This window comes from Andrena cerasifolii, chromosome 4, assembly GCF_050908995.1.
Source record: "Andrena cerasifolii isolate SP2316 chromosome 4, iyAndCera1_principal, whole genome shotgun sequence".
NCBI lineage: Eukaryota > Metazoa > Arthropoda > Insecta > Hymenoptera > Andrenidae > Andrena > Andrena cerasifolii.
In genome coordinates, this window is record NC_135121.1 from 12,801,840 (window position 1) to 12,824,581 (window position 22,742).

Here is a 22,742-nt window from a genome sequence, read left to right on the forward strand (position 1 = left end):
ATGGTTTTTAATTTCTCGCTGTTTTCGCCGATAGCGTAAGGTAGTAGCTGAGCGTTTAATAAAAACGCGAAGTGCTCGTCGTGTGTTGCATTATTTGTATTTTTGAATCTTATTTGAAAAGCGTGGCTGATAATAAGTTTCTCGATTCTCCGTTAGAGGTTAGCACTCGCCGTGTTTGGCAGCGTGATTCCTGTCTCCGTTAATAGACGCGTGATGCCGCCACCTGCACAACAATCGGGACCATTGAGTTTTCTGCTTCTAGTGAGTTGTGGAATCGGCCATTGCTACAATATTTTTCTCGTGATCGAAAATCATCTAACGTCGATGGAGATACGGAGACGTTTACGGATCTCGCGGTAAGTTCTTGGATCTGTTCTCGCGTTCGCTCGTCTCCGTTTCGGCGCGTTCCCGCAAACGGGGCAAATACAACCGTGCATCGACGATCTGCCAAATTCCCTTCCGCCATCTTTGTTACAAATTCGTTTACATATCGCTGTGTATGTGCACTTTTTTGCTGTTATTTTATATTTCCCGTTTGGTTTTTAAATAAGATCCAGACGTCAATTGCCACGCGTATTCTGGGGATCGAGAGCAAATTAGCTTCCTTCCGAATTTGTTCTCGCATTTCGAAATTGGCCGTACGGGTTTCACAACTGCTGTTATGGCCTTGGTTTTTTTTCCTCCAAAAAAACGCCAGTTATGAAATCAAGCCTGTGACGATACTGAGAATTTGTGCCTCCTCATGCACCCATGCATTCTATGGTGTGTTAATGGATACTTTTATGGGACACTGTTTTCGGTTTATTTACAGAGTTCAAACTATTTTAACCAGTTTGATATATGTTTACTTAGGCCATATTTACAACAATAAGTTATTCTTTAAGTGTAGAACACGTGGCTCGAGGCGTGCCTTTACAAATTATTCAAATGTATGAAAATAACATTTTCTAGGACGAAAGCTTTATCTTTTACAAGTTTTATCGTTCTATACAACTTAATTGGATTACTCCCTCTTAAACCAGTTCGAACGTAAACGAAAATATATCTCTGACTGGAGAATGTGTTTAACGAGCATGTAATAAATATCAATGAATTTGCATTTCACGAATCAATGACTTTAATGATCTCGTAAAACTGGAGCAGACATTCATTCCTTTTTCATTATTACGATTAAGCTGATGCAGTACCAGTTTGAATTCTAGAATAGTACCGACGGCAGAGATTACAAATTTCTTTATTATCGACTTCGATTGAATATAAGTTCTTTAAATGAAGACTATCTCAAACATCCAATTGAACTTGATAAACTACCACTCGTGCCCACGTATATATATATAAGTATCTCGACTAATTTTTGTACAAGAGGAACATTAAAAAATATTTTTTTTAAATATTTTTCACAAGGCGTTTTATTCCTCCTTTAGTATATCGCGCATCGCCACAAGTTCAGCAACAAAACCTATTCGTTGGCACACCACTTTTCAAAGAAAGTTATTGTCACGATTCCTGGCGCCTCTAAATAAAGTTTCTTAAAACAGACAATCCATTGATTCGTTCTCATTACTTTTCAGAATTCAGAGAACGTTTAGGGAACTTCAGTATAGGCGATAGCGTGCCCGCCGGAGGGCGCCAGAATTTCGCGCACACTGCCCATATACGGGACACAGATAGGCATACCGAGAATGCGAGAAAGCGAGAGTGCCATATCGATCCAGTTTATAGTCTACCTACCTCAACCCTGTCTATACAACTTCTACCGGCTGCTTCCATTGGTATAGGTTCCGTTGCTTTTCTTTCTCTCTCTTTCCCGTCTCTCAGCAGCTCTTTAGTCTCCGGGCACACAGAACTCGCTTTTCCGACTTCGGTTACCTTCAATTTCTTTACCATACCGCATGACGCTTCTAATGAATTCACGCACGCGTTTCAGCGTCACATGCGATACGTTCCATCGAAGATTTTTTTCTCCGGAACCTCGTTGGATCGACTGGATATCTTATGCAAATCCTTCGATCGCCACGATCGTTTTCCATATCGGGTGTATCAGGAAATATCGAAAATACGCCGAGGCGAGGTTGCGTAAGTGTGCTGGTTCCGGATAATCCGCTGAGAAAACAGTCGTAGGCGTGCGGGGTCGCACGCTTTAATATTGAACCCGACGCGGAGCTTACGCTTCGTTCGATACATGTCCGCGATTAAAGCGAGCGATCACACTGTTTCGGTTCCCTCCCCTATTTACGCTGTCTTGCGGCAACGCTCGTAATCATTTCGCTGGAACAATCGTATCGCGGCCGATGTCTCGAGCCGTCAGGTGGGTAGCTTAAAAGGCGTTTCGTACGCGAGCATCATAAACAAAAAAAAACTCTACTGTTTTGAACGCTTGGTATGCTCTTCGTCAACATGTTTCCACCTTAGGATGTTTATCAAACGACGGTATCCTTGCCGCTTAAGCGCATGCAACGCGAAGTTTTCGCATTTCTAGCACCTGATGCTCTATTGACAAGAGCGTGGCGCTTAATTAGCCTCGCTGAACGAACTGTTTGATCTATCGCTTCACGTTATAAGCACCGTCAGCGTTACCTCCCGATAGAGCGGACCTTTCCGTGCTGTCAGGTGGAGGCAGTGACGGATTTAGAGGGGAGGCATCCCTCCAAGGGAAAATACTTATTTTAATTGAAAAACATTTATTTTAACTTAGCAATATAAGGGAAAATATGATAAATTGAGACAAAAAAAAACACTTGTTCATTTAGCAGGAAAATATCGGAATCGTCTCTGGTTCATTTGTCAGACCTACGCCCCCACCTCAAGAAAATCTTGGATTCGCCCCTGGGTGGAGGCACTCGAGATAGATGTTTACATGTGGTTATGGCCAAAGCATCGATAGCAGAGATTCTACTCTACTCTGAACGAAAAGAAACCAGAATCCGCGGCTCCACCGAACGCCTTGTTAAAAGCTATAAAATCTCCATCGAACGGGTGGTCGTGGTGGCGAAGAGAGATGAAAACTCCGGAGTCTACGCCGGTGGGCTGCTGTTTTGGGCGGGCGACGGCTGTGCGCAAAAACGGCGGCAGTCAAGTTCAAGGCCACTGGCCGCCTCCCCCTCTCCTCGCGCCCCTCCGCCGACTGACGAGCCGACGCCTCCACCCCTTCCAGCCGTCCCGGCACCCCTTCTACCTCCGCCGCTGCCTCAGCCGTCACAGCCACCGCCCCCGCCGCCCACCCACTCACCCTCCCATCGCGATATACACGTAGCACGCATAACGCCAGTAACGTATCAACTCGACACCGAGCGCTGGACCACCGTCGGTTCCTAGTTTCAGGCAGAGTTTTGGGTCTCGATCGATCTACCTGAGCTAGAAAATTCAATTGGCCCCCACGCGCTCCGCGTGGATCCTAGGGACGTTACTTAATTGCTCAGTCGGCGATAGTCGGCAGAGACGCGATTTAAATGTATCTATGCGCGATGACGGGAGAGTCGTGAATCGATGAAGTACATCGACTCCAGGCAATTCGAGAGTTAACGACCGATTGGTTGTATCCACGATGATATCCACGGTTACAGCAACGATTTATCAATAAGCGCGGTTGAATTTAAATCCGACGCTTCGAAAACGCGAACTGCTGCCCGTCAGACACGTCGAAAGAAATACTGCGACGAGAGGCAGAGCTTCTATGAATAGGACGGATACTTCGTTGCCTGCATGCACTTACGATTTCTTCGTGAGAAGTGGCTGTTTCGTCGGAGGATCTCTTTTCGTATAAATGAATAACAATATCAGAGCCGATGACGATAACGGACGATCGTGCGCTATAACGTGTCACATGTATTTAGACGAGCCTTATTAAAACGCTCCGCGGTAACCTGTAATTTAATTCACATTGCGCGCGTGCATAATCGAGAGAGACTGTTGCGCAAGTCGAAAATTTACAAGTTTGTTAGCGAAGCGCTCACGTGCCTTGCGGACCGCGCTTTATTTCGCACTTCGGGCCATTTTTTGGAGCAGTCAGCCCCCTTTAAATCACCCGCGTATTGCCGGACACCCTTTATTCGTGATAAGGTAATTAGCGTGGTAAAAGCGCGTTTCGCGGATTCGTGGCGCTTCGTGTTAGGATCGGCCGGGCCCGTGTCCCCCGTATTACCGTATCCCCCGTATCGTCGTCAGTCGCGTACGGCTCGTCGCGCCGTAAACGTCGTGGAAGGGGGACGGTGTTCACGGACGTGTGCGCGCGCGCGCGTGTGTGTCCTATCCGCGTTGCTCGCGAGTGGTGTCGGTTCCTCAGCATTGCTGCCCCGTTTTCCCTTTTCACCGTAGAAAAGTGCAAGGAGTAACATCACAGTCCCCTCGTGCCGTTGGATCAACACACAACGGATGCCATGGATGCCTGGATGTATGATGTGGTACGTTTCGTCGTCACATAACCTCTCTCTTCTTCTTCGTTCGATCTCGTGGCTTTGTTTACGTGCTGCGCGCGCGTTCCCTGCCCGCTCTCGTCCTCAGGCCTCCTCGGCTAGATATCGGGAGGAGTTTCCCACTGGCAACCGATTTATCACGAACGTTTAAATCGCGAAGTCGATGCCTGCGAGCCGGAGTAGACAGTTCGTTGCGCGATAGCTCGATGCTCTTCCCGAACGAATGCTTCGTTCTCGGCTGTCTCTCGCGATGAAATGTACTTTCGTTTCTCAGAGGCGTCGTGCCGCGGACCCGCGAGAAAGCTGGCGTTTGGATCACTTTCATTCTACTCCGCGACACGTTCAAGTTCACGGTTGTTTTCCAATGCCAGATGAATGCTATTATATGTCCTCGTTCCTCGCTTCGCGCACCGTCAGTCCGCTTCAGCGACAACTCGGTTATTACGTTACAACGCCGTCGGTTAGGTAATCTATCCCGTGGCTCACCGATCGTTTTTCCACGCCTGTCGGTCACTGGTTAATCGCGGTCGCCTCGATGTTCGTTCAACGATCATCCGAGACCGTGAATCTTCGAAATTGAGCGATTACTCGCAACGCACGCGTAATGTACCATCGAATACGTTCCATACTGTATAGCGTGCGATTTCCGTTGTTATGTAGGGGCTGAAATATTTTACACACCCGACAGGCAGGAACCGCGGGATGAAAAACTTGTTTGTTTTGATGACGGCGAGACACCGAGAAACGGGGGACTCGGGCCGCCAAGCTTTTACCAAATACGTTTTCTTGCATAGTTGCTGAACTTGAGGCGTTCCTCGCGCGTTCTCTTGTATTCTGGTCGCTCGTTATCGCTACTAAAAGACACTTACGCGAAGCGCACTTTCTGGACAACGACTAGAAATCAGTGGGGAACAGTGTTATTAACAGCAACTCGTTTTTCGCCAAAGGAAAGGTATAGGAGCAAATAATTTCCTGCTTTGGAGGCATTGAATGAGAATTCAATTAATTATCTGCGTGATGTTTACAATGAGTTTGATTATTTTGCGCGTATCGATATAAGAACCATTTTCACCGATAACGGATACAATAACAATTTTTGCGTCAGACTGCGAGGTGCTCGTGGATGGTTCGAGAATTTTTCGACTTTACCTTGAACTCTATTTGAAGTCCGTTGAAATAAAAGAATCATTGGCCCCCGGTTGATCGAGAACGAAGCCGACTGCGTTTATCGCGTGTGGTGCTCGCTCTAGCGTAGTTCTCGCAGAATCGGAGTTCGTTTTCTTCCTCTACCTCGCGTTTTCCAACCCGAAATATTCGCGCACGAGCCACAGTAATGCTGTTAATTGGCCCCTGGCGTGGATTTTATGCACGCTGTTTAGCCGGTTGAACGCATCAGGCACTCTCATACGCACCTACACCCACGCAGTACAAGTCTTACGCAATTCCACGTGTGTAAGGCGCGGACAAACTGTGGAGTCTCGCCCCGCTCAGATTTTACTTGCCGTTTTGAGCCGCGCGTGCACCCAGCAGCCTGATTGACACGCTCTTGAACTCGATCGATGCGGGCGCCGATAAAACGATTCCTTTTCCTCGGAATAAATAATCACTCGATGCTATCGTCGGCCATTACCGAAACTCGGGCGAGTTAGCTCGGAGCTATTAGCCTCCTTGACATTGCAACGGAAATAAGATGGTGGATTCCGACACGGGGGGAGTCGGCGAAGGAGAGTGGCCGAAGCGTTGGAAAGCTGATAAAAAAAATGTTCGTCGCGTGGATGCGTCAGCCGATATTTTCGGACCCTTGACTCTTACCTTGAGGTTAGAGAAGCTTTCGAATCGTTTCGAAGGCTCGACCTCTGCTCACCCACGATACACTTGGGGGCCTTTATGGATTCTCATTCTCGCGGCGGAGATGGATTCGCTTTCGCGACGAGCCCGTTCTTCTCGCGCGCTATTTTTAATGCCTGGATACTGGGAGGATGGCTATTCTCGGGGGGGGGGGGGGCTAGCGCGCTCGAAGGATAATGCACAGAAATTCTCTCCTAGCCGGAGTAGGTGTACGAATTAACCATCGCTATCTACTAAGAAGGAAGAGGAACGTCCACGGTAGAGTGCCGTCGCGAAGGTGACTTTCGAAGACGGTGCTCTCGGTGTACGTGTACTCGAAGCGAGGGTCTCGCTTCGCCTTAATTCTGTTTACATTTCTCTTGTCGTACATGCTCGTGAAATTGCGTGCGATATTCGGGGTACACGCGCGTGCAATCTCATTTGCGTTGCATTCCTCGGTAGATACAGAGCGCTGGAAAATAAGCGACGCGGCTGGAACGGCCATGACGATTTCAGGCATTGAGAGCAAAAACGACCTAACCCATATAAAAGAAATTAATTGTATAAATAAAGAATACGTTATTGCTGCTAACTCAATTTCGCCAAAAATGCGGATTAGCCGTTTTTGCTCTGAATGGCTGACTTATTCACAAGCAGGTGACTTCAGAGTAATACGTAGTCGATCTCTCGTCTCTGAACAACAGTCGTGTAATTGCCTCTTATCAATCGGGCTACCACGATTCCCCGCGCAACCGGCGTGTTGTCTGCTTTTACAACAAGGAACGCCCTGGGCAATCATCGGCTTTCGGAACTTCGCCGCGTGGTGGGGCGGTCGAAGTTTGAGGCTACGAGACGCGCCGGTGACGTCATCCTCAGAGTCGGGCCAGCCCTAACCTTGGACAATGCGCGAAACCGACCATAATCTCTTACGTGGGATTTTTAAACCTGCACGTATCTGCTCTTCCATTATTTATTTGTTATGCTCCTTTTGCAATTGCTTGTGACGGTAACTCGGTAACGATATTTCGCTAATTTGAAATCATAGACTGCGTTCCCCGGTTCCACGCAGAGGGCAGCCTTGTGGAACCGAAGGAGCGTCGCACAGTGGGGAAATTCTGCGATTTTATGGCCGAAACTACGGAAATGAAATTTTTTAATTTTACAAATTTAATACAAATGTCAATTGAAGAACTATATCCATTTTCGTGGTCAAAAGCTCAACAATTATTTTTAATATATGAAATTCGGCACTTTTATGTTCTAATACATGAGAAACTAAATTATCCGAAAAACAGCACTTACAAAAATTACGAACGATAAAGATTTTTTTATTATTTACATTTATACACTTTTTTCTTTGTTAGAGCATGCCTCTGCTACAGTGCAGCAGGGCATAGCAGATGGGTTATCGCTTCTGACGACAAACAAACATGCATAATACAAACAATCAAACAGAGGATCGAAGCTGAATAAAATCGTTTAAAAAAGAATAAAAAGGAGTGTAATGTATAACATGTGAACCAGTCTCGGTCACAGTTATGTCGTATGTTAGACAAGACACGCTGGATCGTGTTTAAAAAAATGCATATAATTACAAGATTAGCAACTATTAGCAATTAATAATTGCATTTATAGAATCAAAATAGTCCAACGTAAAATAGGAATGAAAATCATTGCAGGATATTATGGGATTTATAAGTATTTTATGCAGTTAAAATTGATTCTTATATGAGAAGGTTATTTCTAAAACACTACTTTAAAAATGAAGCAACTTAAAAATTTGGATTAATTCTTTGCGATCGGTCTAACCTCACATGAACCTAAAAAATTTGCGAGTCTATACGAGCTTTGTATTAAAACATTTAACAGTAAAATTGGTGGCATTTGATACTCATATTAGTTCTTCAATTGACATTCGCATTGATTTCGTCGAATCGAAAAGTTTACTTTTGTGGTTTTGGCCATAAAACCGCGAAATTTCCCCACTGTGCGTCGGTCTGAAATTAGCTCGACGATAGTCTGGACGTTATTATGCTGCCTCGTCGCTATTCCTTTCCTTCTTATTGGATAAACTCGCGGCGAAATCGGGGCATAGTTGTTACCGAAGACCCTGGCCTTGACCGCGACCCAGGGTCTTCATCCTTCGGCGAGAGGGGGCGGGGATGGGGGATCGATTCGTTCCCTGAACTTCTGAATTCTGGCGAGCGCCTGTGCGCGGTATTGTAACTTAAGCGACCATTGTAATAATTCAGGGTCACCACGATCGACTTGTTGCGAAATCGCGCGACCGCCGCAGCGTAACTAGCCGCGATGGTCCCCTTTTTTTCCATTTGTTCGAGAAACTTATCCGACGAAAGTAAACATCCATGTACGTGCGCGTAGCGCGCTATAGAGCGCCGTAACGGTTCTCTGTATCGCCGATCTCCTGAGCCCTCGCGCCGCCGAAGATAAGATTGCGTAATCCGTGGAACACTTTCACGGCCGGTGAAAGCACCGGCGCTCGCTAAAAATCAGGCGTGATTCAACGGCCAAGTTCCCCGCCAGCGGCTCATCCGTTTATCAACGATTCGAGGGAAACGATGGGGCCATTATCGCTCGGCTTCAGGTTCAGATGTCGCACGCGGCGATGCCGCTACGTCCGACTGGCGCGCAACCATCACGCACAGTAATTTCGTTGGAATCGTGCGCCGCTCGTTGCGAGGATAACGACTCGTTCGGTTTATTGGTCGCGATTCCGATCCCATAAGCTCATTCCCACGAGCTCCCTCCTGCGCGTGCTTTTTTCCAAGCAAATTCAGCGGTGAAGCGTTGCTCGGCTCGCGCGAAACCCCCGATGGCGATCGATGCCGCGGTTTTTCATCGACACAGTAGGGGTATTCTAATTCGCAGCGGAGACTCGTGATTGAGGAGCATCGGCTGTAAAATAAGTCGACCGTAACAGCCAGCGGATCGGCTTCTTTTTCTTCAGCTCGTCTCTGTCGCCCAGGCTTTTTTTCTTGCTTACATAATCCACCCGTTTTAAAAAGACGTTAGGCGAGTCCCGTGCGCGCACCTTGAAAATTTTCGATGTCACATGGTACAGCCGAACGAGAATCGCTCGCAATAAGGGGCGTGGCTTACAGGCTTCCTCCGCGTCACGATTGCACTTCCGTTTCCACGGCTCTGTATTTATTAGGCCGGTGAGAACGAAATATCGTTTTCTTTTTTTTTTTTTCGACGTTTAAATTTCGAGATGGGATTGCACACGCGGAGCGCGACACACGGTGGCCATTATTATACGCCACATTAGAGGGGAAAATGTCTGTTACTGGAATAAGAAATCGGCCGGGCGGCTGGGAATGGGGCAACGCGTGGGAATTATTTCGATTAAATATAAATCCACGTGAATCGTAAGTACCGCCATTCTTTCGATCATACAGAATCACATTTCTCTCACAGTTTCGGAGATCCCGAGACAGTTTAAGTATTCCTAAGCCTGCGTTCGTATTCCGGCCGCGGCGAATGCTTCGTGAAATTTAAAAAACCTGGTCGCCTAGCGAAGTGTGCTTATGCGAGGGAATAATTTAAAACGCGAACGAGTGTAAACGATGCAATAGGCGGGTATATGGGTAGGAGGGAAATGTCTGTGATAAGAAATTGAAAAGGGAGGAAGATATAGCGCTCGAACATTTGCACGTTGCGTGGTTCCCCCCTCGAGGAAAACGATGTATCGATGTAATCATTGTTATCGCGGCTCCACTCGAGAAAGAGAGCGCACCAGCAATCTCTCCCTCTTAACTGCAACCCACGAGTGCCGTCCCTTGATCGTTTTCTCGTGCCGATCGAAAACGCAAAAGTTTGGAGTGCAAAAAATATTATACACTGTGTTCGACCGGTGGAAGAGGTTCGGAGCACCCCAACCTAACGTAGCGTAAGGGTCGCGGCTGTTTGCCTCGTGTCTCTCGGGCATTGGTAAATAATAAATGGAATCGTTACGAGGGGGCACACTTCGGCCGCAATTAAGCCACGCGTTATCGCGATGGAACTAAAATTACGGGTGCAATCGATATTTGGGTCACGGTCTCCTCTAAAAATGGACTCGCGCTCGTTTTTTCTCTTTCGGGCGCGCGGCGCTCGACGAGGGAACCGCGGAAACCTTGATCGAGACTGAGCGGAGCGAGGCAACCTGTCGTCGGATTTCATCCACCTGCGGACAAATTGCCCGGCGTGGAACTCGCGCTCGCGTGTGCAATTCAAATGTCGCAGAGATCGAAGATTCCGCGCCGGCTCGGAAGGCATGCGGGTGTTAAGGATTCAACGATTCGCCGATCGGTATCGCCGGGCGGTCGTATGGGCGCGCTGGGTAATAATATGCCCGCGGTTTAGGGTAAAACCCGAGCGAATTCCTTCTCTGCTCGACACCGTCGCCCGTCAGTGTTCGAAGCTACAGTTTCTCGCGCAAGCTGTCAGAAGCTGCGCGGGCAAAGGGAAAAGAAGGGAAAAGAATGGACGGATACGGTGCCGAGCATTCGACACGAGGAAGCTGAAACGAAGTAAGACGGACGGAGAAGACGCGGCGATATTGGCGCGACGGAGAGAGTGGCAGGCTATGGAAGCGAAGCCGGAGGGAGGGGGAGTCAAGGTCGCTCTGGTCGGCTGTTTCCGTCGGGGTTCGGCGGCTAAAATTGTGTGTTGGCGCGTTCTGCGGCCTTCGCGAGCGTGGCCGCTTCTCTCTCCCCCCTCTTCCTCCTCTCCTCATCCGCCTCCCTCCCTCCCTCCCCCCTCTCTCTCTCTATCTCACGCACACAGAAAAGTCAAGTTCAAGGCTATCCAGATAGCGACGCACGATACGTGTCTCTTTCTTTTTCCATTCTTCGCCCGCTCCTTCCGTCTGGGTTTTCGGTAACTGCTTAATCGAACGAGAACGGGTTAGGACGAGGGAGGAGGTGGGAAATACGAGACTCGGGCGAATGGAAGAGCCCTGCTTACGCAATCCTCTCCTCTCCGTTCTCTCTGGCTTTCCTTCTTTCCGAACGATGCCTGTCCCTCCCCGCGCGACATTGTCTGGATACTCCTCCTCCCCCCTCCCCCCCCCCCGCCCCTCGACCCGTCGGTAACGATTCGAACGAAAACGCGCGGGGAAAGGGAGTTTTACGATCGTTTATCTTCCAGACGTCGGTTACATCGCAATGGCCAGCGGTGGAGTCGGAGCGCGAAGCGTCGGCGGCGTCGGTCGGTTTTTATTCCATTAATCCGAACGTGGGAGACGCACGCGCTCGCGCGCGCGTAGCAATTCCCGCGGCTAGTCAAGTTTGAGGTTAACTAGATGCCCCGACACCTCCGTTGAATCTTCTTCTTTCCCTTCTGCTCGTCGGTAACTGCTGCTCGCTTAATGAGCCGATCGATCGACCGTTTCTGTACGCTGCATCGGAAGTAACGAGGTCAGACGTGGGGCGCTCCCGAATTTCGCGTATATGCGCACGTCCCTGAAAATGGATCCAGTTTTAAATGTGGGACAGTCGTGTATATACCGACTGCGGACAGTGTAGTTAGGGATTTAATGCCTTGCCACGAGACTGGGGCATTTCTGTGGCAAGTTTAGACGCGAACCTAATCGGGAAACAGGGGCGTTAAGCGAGAACGGAGTTTCGTGCGATTTCAAGAATAATGCCGATAAGAGGGGAATTCGTCCGCGAACAGTCGCGACGCGAAGTCTAATAAAATCGATAAGGCGCGTTCCCGTGCGGCGCTTCGCCATTATTTCCCACCGTGGACGGGCCGCGCTGGGGATCCGCCTGGAATTAACATTAAACGCGACGCTATCGTTTCGGAAGGAGAAGAAAAAGAAGCCACCTTCGCGATAAGAGCCGTGCCGCTCCGCGGCGCATAAATCTCGAGGGACGCGCTGCGGCGTCTCTCTTTCGTATTACTCGCGAATGATTGCAAACTGCATCCCGCAGAAAAGTCAGGTTCAAGGCTAACCAGATACTCAGCGCTCTTCCCTCCTTCCTCCCTCGTCCCCTTTCTGCGTGCGTTTAATATACGACACCGAGCCGAGCGCGAGCGAGAACGGCACGAGGAGGAGGACCGCGGACGAATAGGCTTACGCAATCCTTTCACCGTTACTTTGTTCGCCATCGCCCTACCTACCGTTCGCTTAAGGACGTTCTGCGGGAACTCTCTTTTACCGATGCACGTGGCTGGGTCTACCCTTCCCTGTGGGATATCGATCACGAATTCACGATTCCCCACGGATAGCAGTAGAACTCTCTCGTTAATTTCTAACGCAATGATTCTGCCACCCATTGAGCGCCCAGGGGACTTTGCGGGGCAGATTGATTTCACTGAATTGTAAACTAAGTTCTTTCCTTCTTCTCGGCATCCTTCCGCGCGCAACGAGCAACGCGCGGAGTGTTTACTCATCAGTTATGCAGGTGACTCCGAAGTAGGTGGTCTAATGCTAGAAGCGTGTCGTACTTAGGAATGGGAAACGGTGGTACAAAGCAGCGGAAGCAAGAGGCTCGTAGCTTTCGACTTCCAGCGCTTTTCATTCGTGTTGCATTGGACCGATGAAGATGTGTCTGTGGTTTCCAAAAAGTTCGCTTGGAGGAGTAGCCAGGTAATGATGAATAAAAGTGTTTGCGCAATTACCCGGCTAACGAAGCGGCCGCGCTCATATTCCGAGAACACCGAAGCTGCGTACCGCGTATTTTCTGAAGTCAATTCTAAAAATGCTTGCGGCGTTGGTCGCGCTTAAAAATAGCGGCGAAAAAAAAAAGTGCAGTCTACTACTGCACGGCAGACTGTCTCCTCGGTTTTCGGGGCTTGCCGCTTGAAAGCGAGCGATGCGAGGACGCGCGAGGCCGGATCGCTAATTATCCGCAACCCGTTTGCAAAATCTATTATACCGACGGTAAAAGTTTTACAATAACATCAGGCTTCAGCGTACTCCCCCCTTGATTTGCAACGCTGTCAGGCCTCGGGTTCTGCGCCTCTCTGCTACATTGCAGTTTATTCAGAGTATCGAACCTTCCTTGACGCGTAGTCGTGGATGTTTTGCAAATTGTTGGATTGAGGGAATCGGCGATTTGTTTGAAAGCTATGCTGAACACCGTCTATTTTATCGGTCTTAATTCATCTTCCTTTTTTTTTACATTAATTTCCTTCTGTTATATTTTATTTTTTCTTGGTGTAATAAAGGCATTTTATTATTATTATTATTATTATAATAAGTGAGTTGGTTCTACGCTGAATGCGCTACTTTCTTGAAACACAAGGAATCAATTTTGCTAATTTTTCCAAATACGGTATTCGCTATTGAATCGGCCGCCGTGTACTCACAAGGGAAGATCCCCAACCCAGAAATTAAAAAAAAATATGAGACTTTGGTGTAGGTAAAGAATAGGTATATAGGTACTATATCACGCAATTTTTCTTGCTGCCCAAATTCACTTTAAGGCTCGGTGTTTCCCAACCTTTTTTGAGTCGCGATCCCCTTTTATGATATTCAAATAGCCTGCGACCCCACCTTCCATATAAGGTAAGGTAAATTTAATAAAATAAAGAAAACATATTAAAAATAGGTATTTCGGAGTATAATCTTAACTTAATAATATTAAAAAAAACAAACAAACAAGCGTGGTGACCCCACAGCAAAACACTTCGCGACATACCGATTAGGAATCATTGCTCGAAGGGGGTGAAATTGACCCCCGAGAATTTGGTTATTTTCCGACTTTGCGTTATAACTCGCAAACTGTAAGAACTGTAGTCACCAAATGAGAGTCTTAATTAAAAGAAGTAACTTTTGTCTGAAATTTTGTTTCTATCGCTTACAGTTCGCGCGTAATAACACAAACTCGGAAAATTTTCAGGGGATCAATTTCACCCAGTGGCGCACCCAGAGGGGGGCCATGGGGCCCTGACACCCTTCAAAGAAAAAGGCAAAAGGAGATTAATGTAAGCATTGTAAAAATAAAAGAAAGCTGAATTGTATTCTCTAAATAAATTTTTATAATCATCTAATGAATTTTATGGAATTTGCATTAAAAATCATTTTTATCCCTTCAACTCGGCTCCCCCCAAGATTATACCCTGAGTGCTCCACCGATTTCACCCTCTTAGAGTACATTTGGGTAGCAACAAAATTGCGCAATACATAAATATAGGGGGGTTCCGGATAAAGATGGCCAAAACAATTTAAAATAGAAAAAAAAATTCTTTTCAATATAAATAAATTTATAATGTAATTTAAACATTAGAGGAAGTGCAGTATGTTTGGAATACCAGTTTGTTTAAGACGAATACAAAATTACGACTGAGGATGGGAACAAATGAAACTGCATAATATCATAGGGAAACTAATAAACTTTTTTATTTCAAACTCTCAGTAATAATAAAAAACAAAAAGTAATTGAAGCTTTGGTCTAAATGAAAAATGATAGGAAGTATCGGTTTCGTTACCTTCGATTATTCCAATTTACCTTCACTTTATAAACTTAAAAAAAAATTAAGATAATAAAATTAATTTCTTTTATGATCTAATCTGGCTCAAAAACCTCAATACTGGAACACTCTCAGGTAAATATAAATGGACAGAGCTGGCCCAAACCGTCGCGGCGGTAGCCGTTACGCGTGAAACAAAAGCTTCGTTAAACTTTGGAATATTCCAAATTACCTTCACTCTCGGTATTCCGAATTAGCAACATGGCATTGAAACATGCAAATGAGTAGATTAAGTGTTTAACTCTAAAGTGTTGTCATATTTTAACCATGCTTGGAACGATTGAATACTTGCTAAAAAAGTTTTGCACATTCACGATTTCTTATTCTGCAGATTAAGTCGAAAATATAAAAATAGCGGTCGATCCACAAATGTCATTAGCCCCTATTATTTACGGTGTTACAAATTAGATTAGTTTATTACATACTTCGGTATTCCAAATTACCAGCAGTGTTCCAAATATGCTGCACTTCCTCTACTATTAACAAACTGCAAGTAGTAATGCTTCAAAAAAAAGTTTTGCGGTAAAATAGTATAATTTGCGACTCATTTATCCAAAAAGCTAATTTAAAAAAAAAAATCAGAGGAACCAAAAAAGTAATGTTCAGTTGTTTAAACGAATTTACATTTTTTAATACCCAAATCTGCATAATTCTCGTCGTTATATCGTATAAACTTATTATGTTACTAAAATTTGTGAATAAATTCGTATTTTTTTTTTTAAATTTCTGGGTTGGGGATCTCCCCTTCTCATTGAACGACAGTACAAGCTGAGGACTAAGAGTCTCTCCTTTGATTTCCGTAGGTTTGTATGATGTCCGGTACCGGCGCCGAAAACATGATCGGGAACAACAGGACTATGGCGAACATCAAGCAGGAGGTCGAGAATCCGACGACTCCCACGCAGAACTACCAAGTGTGTTCGCCGACCACCACTCTTCAACATCAGGAGGTATAAATCAGCCATGTATCATCTACGGTTCAAAGTGTCGCTATCAACGTAGGAGAGGGAAACGGCAATCGAACTGCGCGTTAACGTGGCTCGTTACTAGCGACCGTGGCCTGTTGCAGGTGATCTGCAGCAAGATGGAAGTGCCAGCCGATTACGGCGGAAGCGGCGGCAGTCCTGGCAGTCCGGAGATGCACCACTGCTCCTCGACCACGCAGCCCTTAGGGACGCCCGAGGTAGCTATACGCGATTAGAATCGAAGCGCCCCGCTGTCTTGCACTTTTAAGCTAGAACGAGCGTTCATTTGTCCCCAGGAAGGCGTCAAAGAGGAGGACATGATACCGAGAAGGCTTTGCCTGGTGTGCGGGGACGTGGCGAGCGGATTTCATTACGGGGTCGCGTCCTGCGAGGCGTGCAAAGCCTTCTTCAAAAGAACCATACAAGGTAAGACGAGCTCCTTCCAATATATCAATATTTTCTCTTCAAGCACTTTCCAGGTAGCACCGCCAGATTAATTATAACTGAACAACGCTGGTCGTTACCACGCGCGGAACGTAATGAAGTCTGTCAGACGGCTTGGAAAATTAACGCTCGAAGCGGCATCGATGGCCTACCGTTCTAGAACCATATAGGTGCCCGCGGAATCGTCACCGGTGCTGCCTGGACGAGGACCGCGTATATTACGATAAAATAGCCAGTAATTTCACAGGTAATATCGAGTACACGTGTCCCGCGAACGGAGAGTGTGAGATAAACAAGCGCAGGAGGAAAGCGTGTCAAGCGTGCAGGTTTCAGAAGTGCCTTCGACAGGGCATGTTGAAGGAGGGGGTTCGATTGGACCGCGTCCGAGGCGGGAGGCAGAAGTACAGAAGATCCACAGACCCCTATACGCCTGTGAAGGCAGCCCCTTTGGAAGGTGATTCCCTAAGTAAATCCTCGTACATTATAAGCACGTCATCATCCTGATCGCGTTTTTGTAGGAGACGCCTGTCACGAGTTAGGCGCACGGTTAAATCTTAATGTTCTGTTGTTGTTTCAAGCGACCGTAGCGACAGGAGCTTCTAACGAAATAATAAGTAAGCCAATGCTATAAGCTCCCTTCCATTCACCCCGTTCGATCCTAGTAAAGGGCACTACGCAGTCGCTTTTGTCGAAAACGAAGCGTTTCTTTGGAATTAATTAGAAAGAAACAAATCCAAGCTGGGGCTTGTACTTTGGCAGAATGTTTATTAATATCGTAAGCTTTAGAGAAACATGTTTGTTTAGTCGGAAATAGGTATCATATATGAAGCTACAGAAAGAGACTTTTTTAATCACTGTCTTTTGTTGCGCAGTGATAACTCGAAAATGGAGGTTCCAATCGATTCAAATCGAATTGCATTGTCACAAAATGTGTAGTTTCGGCTTGAACCTAAATTGAAGTTGATAAAAACTTTTATTTTTTATAAAAGGAAACTTAAACCTCATCTTTTTTTAAAAATCGCCATTTCGTAGCTGTGATTTTCGTAATTTCGCTGCTTTCATTCGTTCAGTGCAGAACCAGAGGTATTATCAAGTAGAATTTTCAAGCAGGTCGCCAAATTTCGTTTCGTTTCGTCGAAATCGTTGCAAATCAAAAGAAACTTTTTAAAAGAGCCTCTTCAATATTTCTGACAAACAAACATGTTTCTTTAAAGCTTACGATGTTAATAAACATTGTGTCAAAGAACAAGTCTCAGCTTCAATATATTTCTTTGTAATTAATTGAAAAACAGATGCTTCATTTTCGCCAAATACGACTACCTAGTTGCCTTAAAGCTCGATTTATCAATAGCTACGTGCCATGATATTAACATTAATGCATCTTCCGATCTCGCGTAGAGACACGTCCAAACGGAATTCAAATGGTGAACGATTTTATGCATCCGCAGATAATAAGATGCTGGAAGCTTTGGCCGCCTGCGAACCCGACATGCTGCAAGTGTCCAATCTCTCGCACACCCTTGATACGGATCAGAGAATACTGGGACAGCTTTCGGACCTATACGATCGGGAGTTGGTCGGGATAATCGGTAATAGGGTTACTCCGAGCGCGTAAAGTTTTATTCAGAAATTATTTGGTGGCTTATCTTAATTTAATTCACCGAAGGTTGGGCGAAGCAGATCCCTGGCTTCGGCAGTTTAGCATTGAACGACCAGATGCGGCTGTTGCAAAGCACGTGGGCCGAGATCCTGACGTTTAGCCTCGCGTGGAGGAGCATGCCAAACAATGGTAGATTAAGGTTCGCCCAGGATTTCACCCTGGACGAGAGACTCGCGCGCGAATGCCATTGCACAGAGCTGTACACGCATGTGAGTATATATTTTCATTTACACTGTTAAGTGGGTATTCTAGTTTAAAACGCGATTTTTTTTTACACAATTTTTGGTATTTTCAATGTAGCATCCATACAATTGTTTTCGTCAATCTTTGGTTAATATATTTATTCGTGTTTCAGTAATGTTTACAACATTCTTGTAGAGAGAAACAATTGAAATTTGTGGCAGAGAAAGTGTTTGAACGCATTCGTTAAAACAAATCTTCCCATGGTTGTCGTAATTCCGGCTATTCTGTTCATTTGAAATAAGAAAACCAAAGTGAGTTTTAATTAGGACGAGTTTGGCTATAGTCGGTACCAAACCACAAAAAGAAATCGACTATTAAAAAAAATGGCTGCACTTTGAAGCTTCACTATCAATTTTTTTCATATTCGTACCTTTATCGGACTAAAAAACTGAGAATAAAACATTATAATGAATTAATTTTGCTACGGACGATAAAGACACGTGCATTGAACGTGCGTAAAAAATCTGGAATCAATCCGTCAAGTAGATCTTAAGATATTATGGCAACCAGTTAGAAAACATGGTTTTGAGGAAAACGCGTTTAAAGTTTACCATGTCACCCGTCGCCGCATCTCTCAAAACCCTATAACTTTCTTAAATTGACGAGTTCAGACATAGCGCTCTGCATATACATTTCTGGAACAATATTCTTTAAGAAAACGCAAAAAAAAAATTAATTTTTAAAGTAGAATACCCCCTTAAGGGGTAATGCCACTCTGGAGCCCGGAAAAGCAGCCTGATTTTGAGAATTTTTTAAGCGAGTATAGTGAATGGAATTCAAAATTTGTCCGGAGGCCTTTATTGTAAATACCTTGAAGTGTGATCACAATTTTTAAAAAAATTTTTTAATACAGAATGGCGACGCCACAGCTCAACAAAAGAAGCTTCTTCTGAAGAACAGTGTTCCGCGGCCGAAAAGATTTTTCCTTCACTTTTTGACCTAGCACAAAAATCCGATTTTTTTCAGAAGAACCTTCTTTTGTTGAGCTGCGGCGCCACCATTTGGTATTAAAAAAATTTTAAAAATTAAAAAAAATGCGATCATACTTCGAGGTATGTACAATAAAGGCCTTCGAACAAATTTTGTATTCCATTCACTACACTCGCATAAAAAATTCTCAAAATCAGGCTGCCTTTCCGAGCTCCGCAGTGGCATTACCCCTTAAACCGTCGCCGAGAATTTTTGCGGTATCTTAACTGATTACCGCGATATCGCCTCGCCCTCGGTCATCCTCTATGCTTCGTTATAATCAGCTGATCTTTGGGTATCGTTTCATAGCAATTTAATATTACCGTCTTGCTTTGAACAGTGCATCCAGATCGTTGAAAGGCTTCAACGATTGGGACTGACCAGGGAGGAATACTACATGCTGAAAGCGTTGATACTGGCGAACAGCGACGCGAGGTCGGACGAGCCACAGGCGCTTTATCGTTTCCGGGACAGCATCCTGAACTCCCTCTCGGATTGCGTGGCCGCGGTGAGACCGGGACAAGCGCTGCGCGCCACTCAGAACATGTTCCTAGTGTTGCCCAGCCTGAGGCAGGTGGACGGAATCGTGCGAAGATTTTGGTCCAGTGTCTATCGGACGGGGAAGGTACCGATGAACAAGCTCTTCGTAGAAATGTTGGAAGCTGTTTATTATCGATGAAGCGGGCCCGCCCGAAGCGGCACGCTCGATTCAAAGGGAATCCGTATCAAGGACTCGTACATAGAACCGCTGTTATTCGATCGGAGAGAGAATATCAGCGTTAATCTTACAACGCGCTGGCAGTGATGTAGAGGGGGTGTGTCTCGTCGCGTGCCCCCAGGAGTATGAGCGATGGACAGTGGAGTGATAACGGGAATGGAACGGGAAAGAAAGAACGGAGAAAGAGGGGGGGAGGGGGTGGGTGAGACGGAAGGGGGGTGGAGATTGTGCAATTCTATTGTTTTTCTTTAAGAGAAAGACTCACGAGCAAAAAGGGCTTTATTTTTCGAGCGCAAAAGTGTCGGAGCGTGGAGCTTTTTGGCCAGTGATTCCAGCGGTCGTCGAAACTCGCGAGACACCTTTTAGGGATAGCAGGCACACACTTTTGTCGAAGTAACCAAACTTTCCTTTTCGAGTACCCCTTTTACAGGTACAAGAGAGATAAACAAAAAAAAAAATGAATGAAGAATGACGTGGTTTCAGGATACATAGGGTACCTAGTACAAGACGCGAGACGCTTTTTCCCGGAGCTCTCACTTTAGGATAGTGTACGAATTGTCTGTCCGGCGAGGCGACAGAGGAATCTACCAAATAAATGAAAAGCGCGTTCTCTCATTAGCGTGTACAGGTCGGCGGGATCGCGGGACGCCGATGGAGCCGGTGTTTGTAGGAATCAAATGCGTGACGTACTAACTGTGGGTGTTTGACATTTACATCGCGTTCGCCAGAGTTCAATCAAAATTCTTACACGTAGCTGCAGTTTGTTTTAGTCGTGTCCTTTACTTCGCGAGAAGAAGCCAGTGTCAATTCGAGACTAGAGAGAAGAGGGGAACTCTATATTTTTTAATAGCGTCGATGGGGAAGGGTACATAATTTTATATGTAGAGTAACTGCACTCCTACACCTACACACGTGCACCGCGTACAACACGCGTACACGTTTTAATACCACGAAGCCGCGAGGACCGATATCTAAATGTAAATCGATGTGTGTACTGCATTGAACATCCATAGTTGTATAGCTCAGCGACGATGAATTTAGTATGCGCCATTGTACAAACGTTGAACCAATTACGCAGAACCAAGGGCTGGCTAGTGAAAAAGGAAGAGCAAAAGAATGGCTGGATCGTTCTCCAATCAGGGCCATGCTGTTTTCCTTTCTTTTCTTCTTCTTTCGTGTGTGTTTTTTCTTTACGAGGCATCGTGCAAAAGAAATTCGTTTCGAGGACTGACCTCTGGCCAGGTTGCCGGGGCTTTTAGGAGAGAGCTGAAGCAAAAAAAAAAAAAAGGAAACAAGAAGAAAGAAGAAAATTTAATCGATTGTTGAAATGATTGCGAAATGTTATTCGCGCGTGCCACACAGAGAGCGTAGGAGAATATATATTATATTATATTATTATATTATAATTATATTATATGTATTCAGGGATCTTTATTATCTAGTTATTACTGTTACGAGATCTGTGCACGGATCTTGCGCATAATATCTCGCTTGTTTCGAAGCGAACGATCGGTAAATATCGCATAGGAGCTGCTATTCTACGCGCGGATGTTCGATTTTTCTAAAAAAGAAAAGGAGGAAACGCCGTTCGCGATGCAAAATTAAGTGGAGTTTTTCTTTGTCGGTTATAGGACGCGGCAAGGTTCTCGCTGATCCCCCGATCAGCCTCCTGTTGTATGATTGGATGCTGACGGGTAAAGAAGTCGTTTAACGAGAAAAAGTTGTACTTGAATATTTTATTATAATTAAACGTTGTTGAAAATTCCGCCGACGTTGGGAGACGTTCGGCCAGACGCTGGATCGGATCGGCGAATACCTTGCGACCTCGAAGCGCGGGAAGATAGTCATTGTAACGTTTAATAGGGTGCAATAATGGCAGGACAGGCGCGATCCGTTAGCGTTCGACTCGATCTGAAGCATCGCGACGTCCTTTTGAGTTTCCTTTATTTCTGTATCTCGCCTTCGTTCTTCTAACGCTCGAAACTTTCTTTCATCCCCCTGCATTTAAATATACGATGCGAACCAGTCTCCCAATGACGCTTTACGTATGGCTTGTCCTTTCTCCGATTATCTGTTTAATTTTAATCGCCCCAGGTACGGGCCTCATTGCGAAACAGACGGCGCGACGAACGCGAGAGGAGAGAGAGCGAAAGGAAGACCAGCCGTTGATCCAATTAACTTTCGCCCGTTTCGTTTTCTCTTCTCTCGTCCCCGATTCACGAATCGAAGATCGATCGTTTATACTGGAACAACCATTGGTCGAGTTTTGCCATGATTACTTTAGCTCACTCGAATATTTGAAAGATAATACAGCATTGGCATTCGAATATGTGCTATCGAGTCGATATCTGTTCTCCTTCCTTCTTTTCCGTTTGCGATTGGGACGTCGCGTTTCCGCGCTGCCCCGCGATGCGAGGCGACGGTCCGAGCGCGATAATTTCGAAGGGGCCTAACGAAAGCTTGGGCAGGTGTACGTTTAAATGAAATTTCCGGCGCACCGTGCCGAGAGCTCCGCTCGCTGGTCGATCTGCTTGGCTCTTTTTATCGCGTGATCCGTCGCGACGACGGGCTGTTACCGATGTTTGATGAACGATACCGGAGCGGTACGAATCGATCCATCCACTTGCGAGGATCACGGAATTTAGGAACGGGGGTTGAGGGGGGTGAAGCGGTTGGGAAGAGAGATATTTTTACGGGTCGAAAGGTTGTATTTCCACGACTTTTAACGAGCATTTTCCTTCGTGCAACGTTCATCGATTCGCCGTTTACGGCCGAATCGTAGTCTCAGGGTTTCAAACAAAACAAACAAACCAACAAACAAACAAATGATACAAATTTAGACACATATAAATAGATAAGGCGCGCGATTATATTTGTGGAGCAAAATATTATAATAGTAACGATAATAATAACGATGATGATGATGATGATGATGATGATGATGATGATGATAACGATAATAACGGTGAAGAATATTAATATTAATGATGATAATAAAGATAACTATTGCAAGAAATACT

The 22,742-nt window shown here is 45.8% G+C and overlaps 1 protein-coding gene across 8 annotated transcripts; it reads left to right on the plus strand.

The window, feature by feature from the left end:
- The first annotated feature begins 209 nt into the window (after positions 1-209).
- Positions 210-22,049, plus strand: Err (estrogen-related receptor). Of its 8 annotated transcripts, none has more exons than XM_076811284.1 (9): positions 210-356; positions 15,527-15,673; positions 15,793-15,906; positions 15,985-16,114; positions 16,365-16,586; positions 16,651-16,746; positions 17,581-17,721; positions 17,799-18,001; positions 19,345-22,049. In XM_076811284.1, exons 2-9 carry the CDS (start codon positions 15,533-15,535, stop codon positions 19,681-19,683), a joined length of 1,386 nt encoding a protein of 461 aa, XP_076667399.1. In that variant the 5' UTR covers positions 210-356; positions 15,527-15,532; the 3' UTR covers positions 19,684-22,049. The 8 variants fall into 8 exon arrangements, with proteins under 8 accessions (XP_076667399.1, XP_076667391.1, XP_076667396.1 ...); XM_076811276.1 differs by lacking the exon at positions 210-356 and adding an exon at positions 3,321-4,400; XM_076811281.1 differs by lacking the exon at positions 210-356 and adding an exon at positions 3,326-4,400 and having other exon boundaries at positions 16,711-16,746.
- The last annotated feature ends 693 nt before the right edge of the window (positions 22,050-22,742 follow it).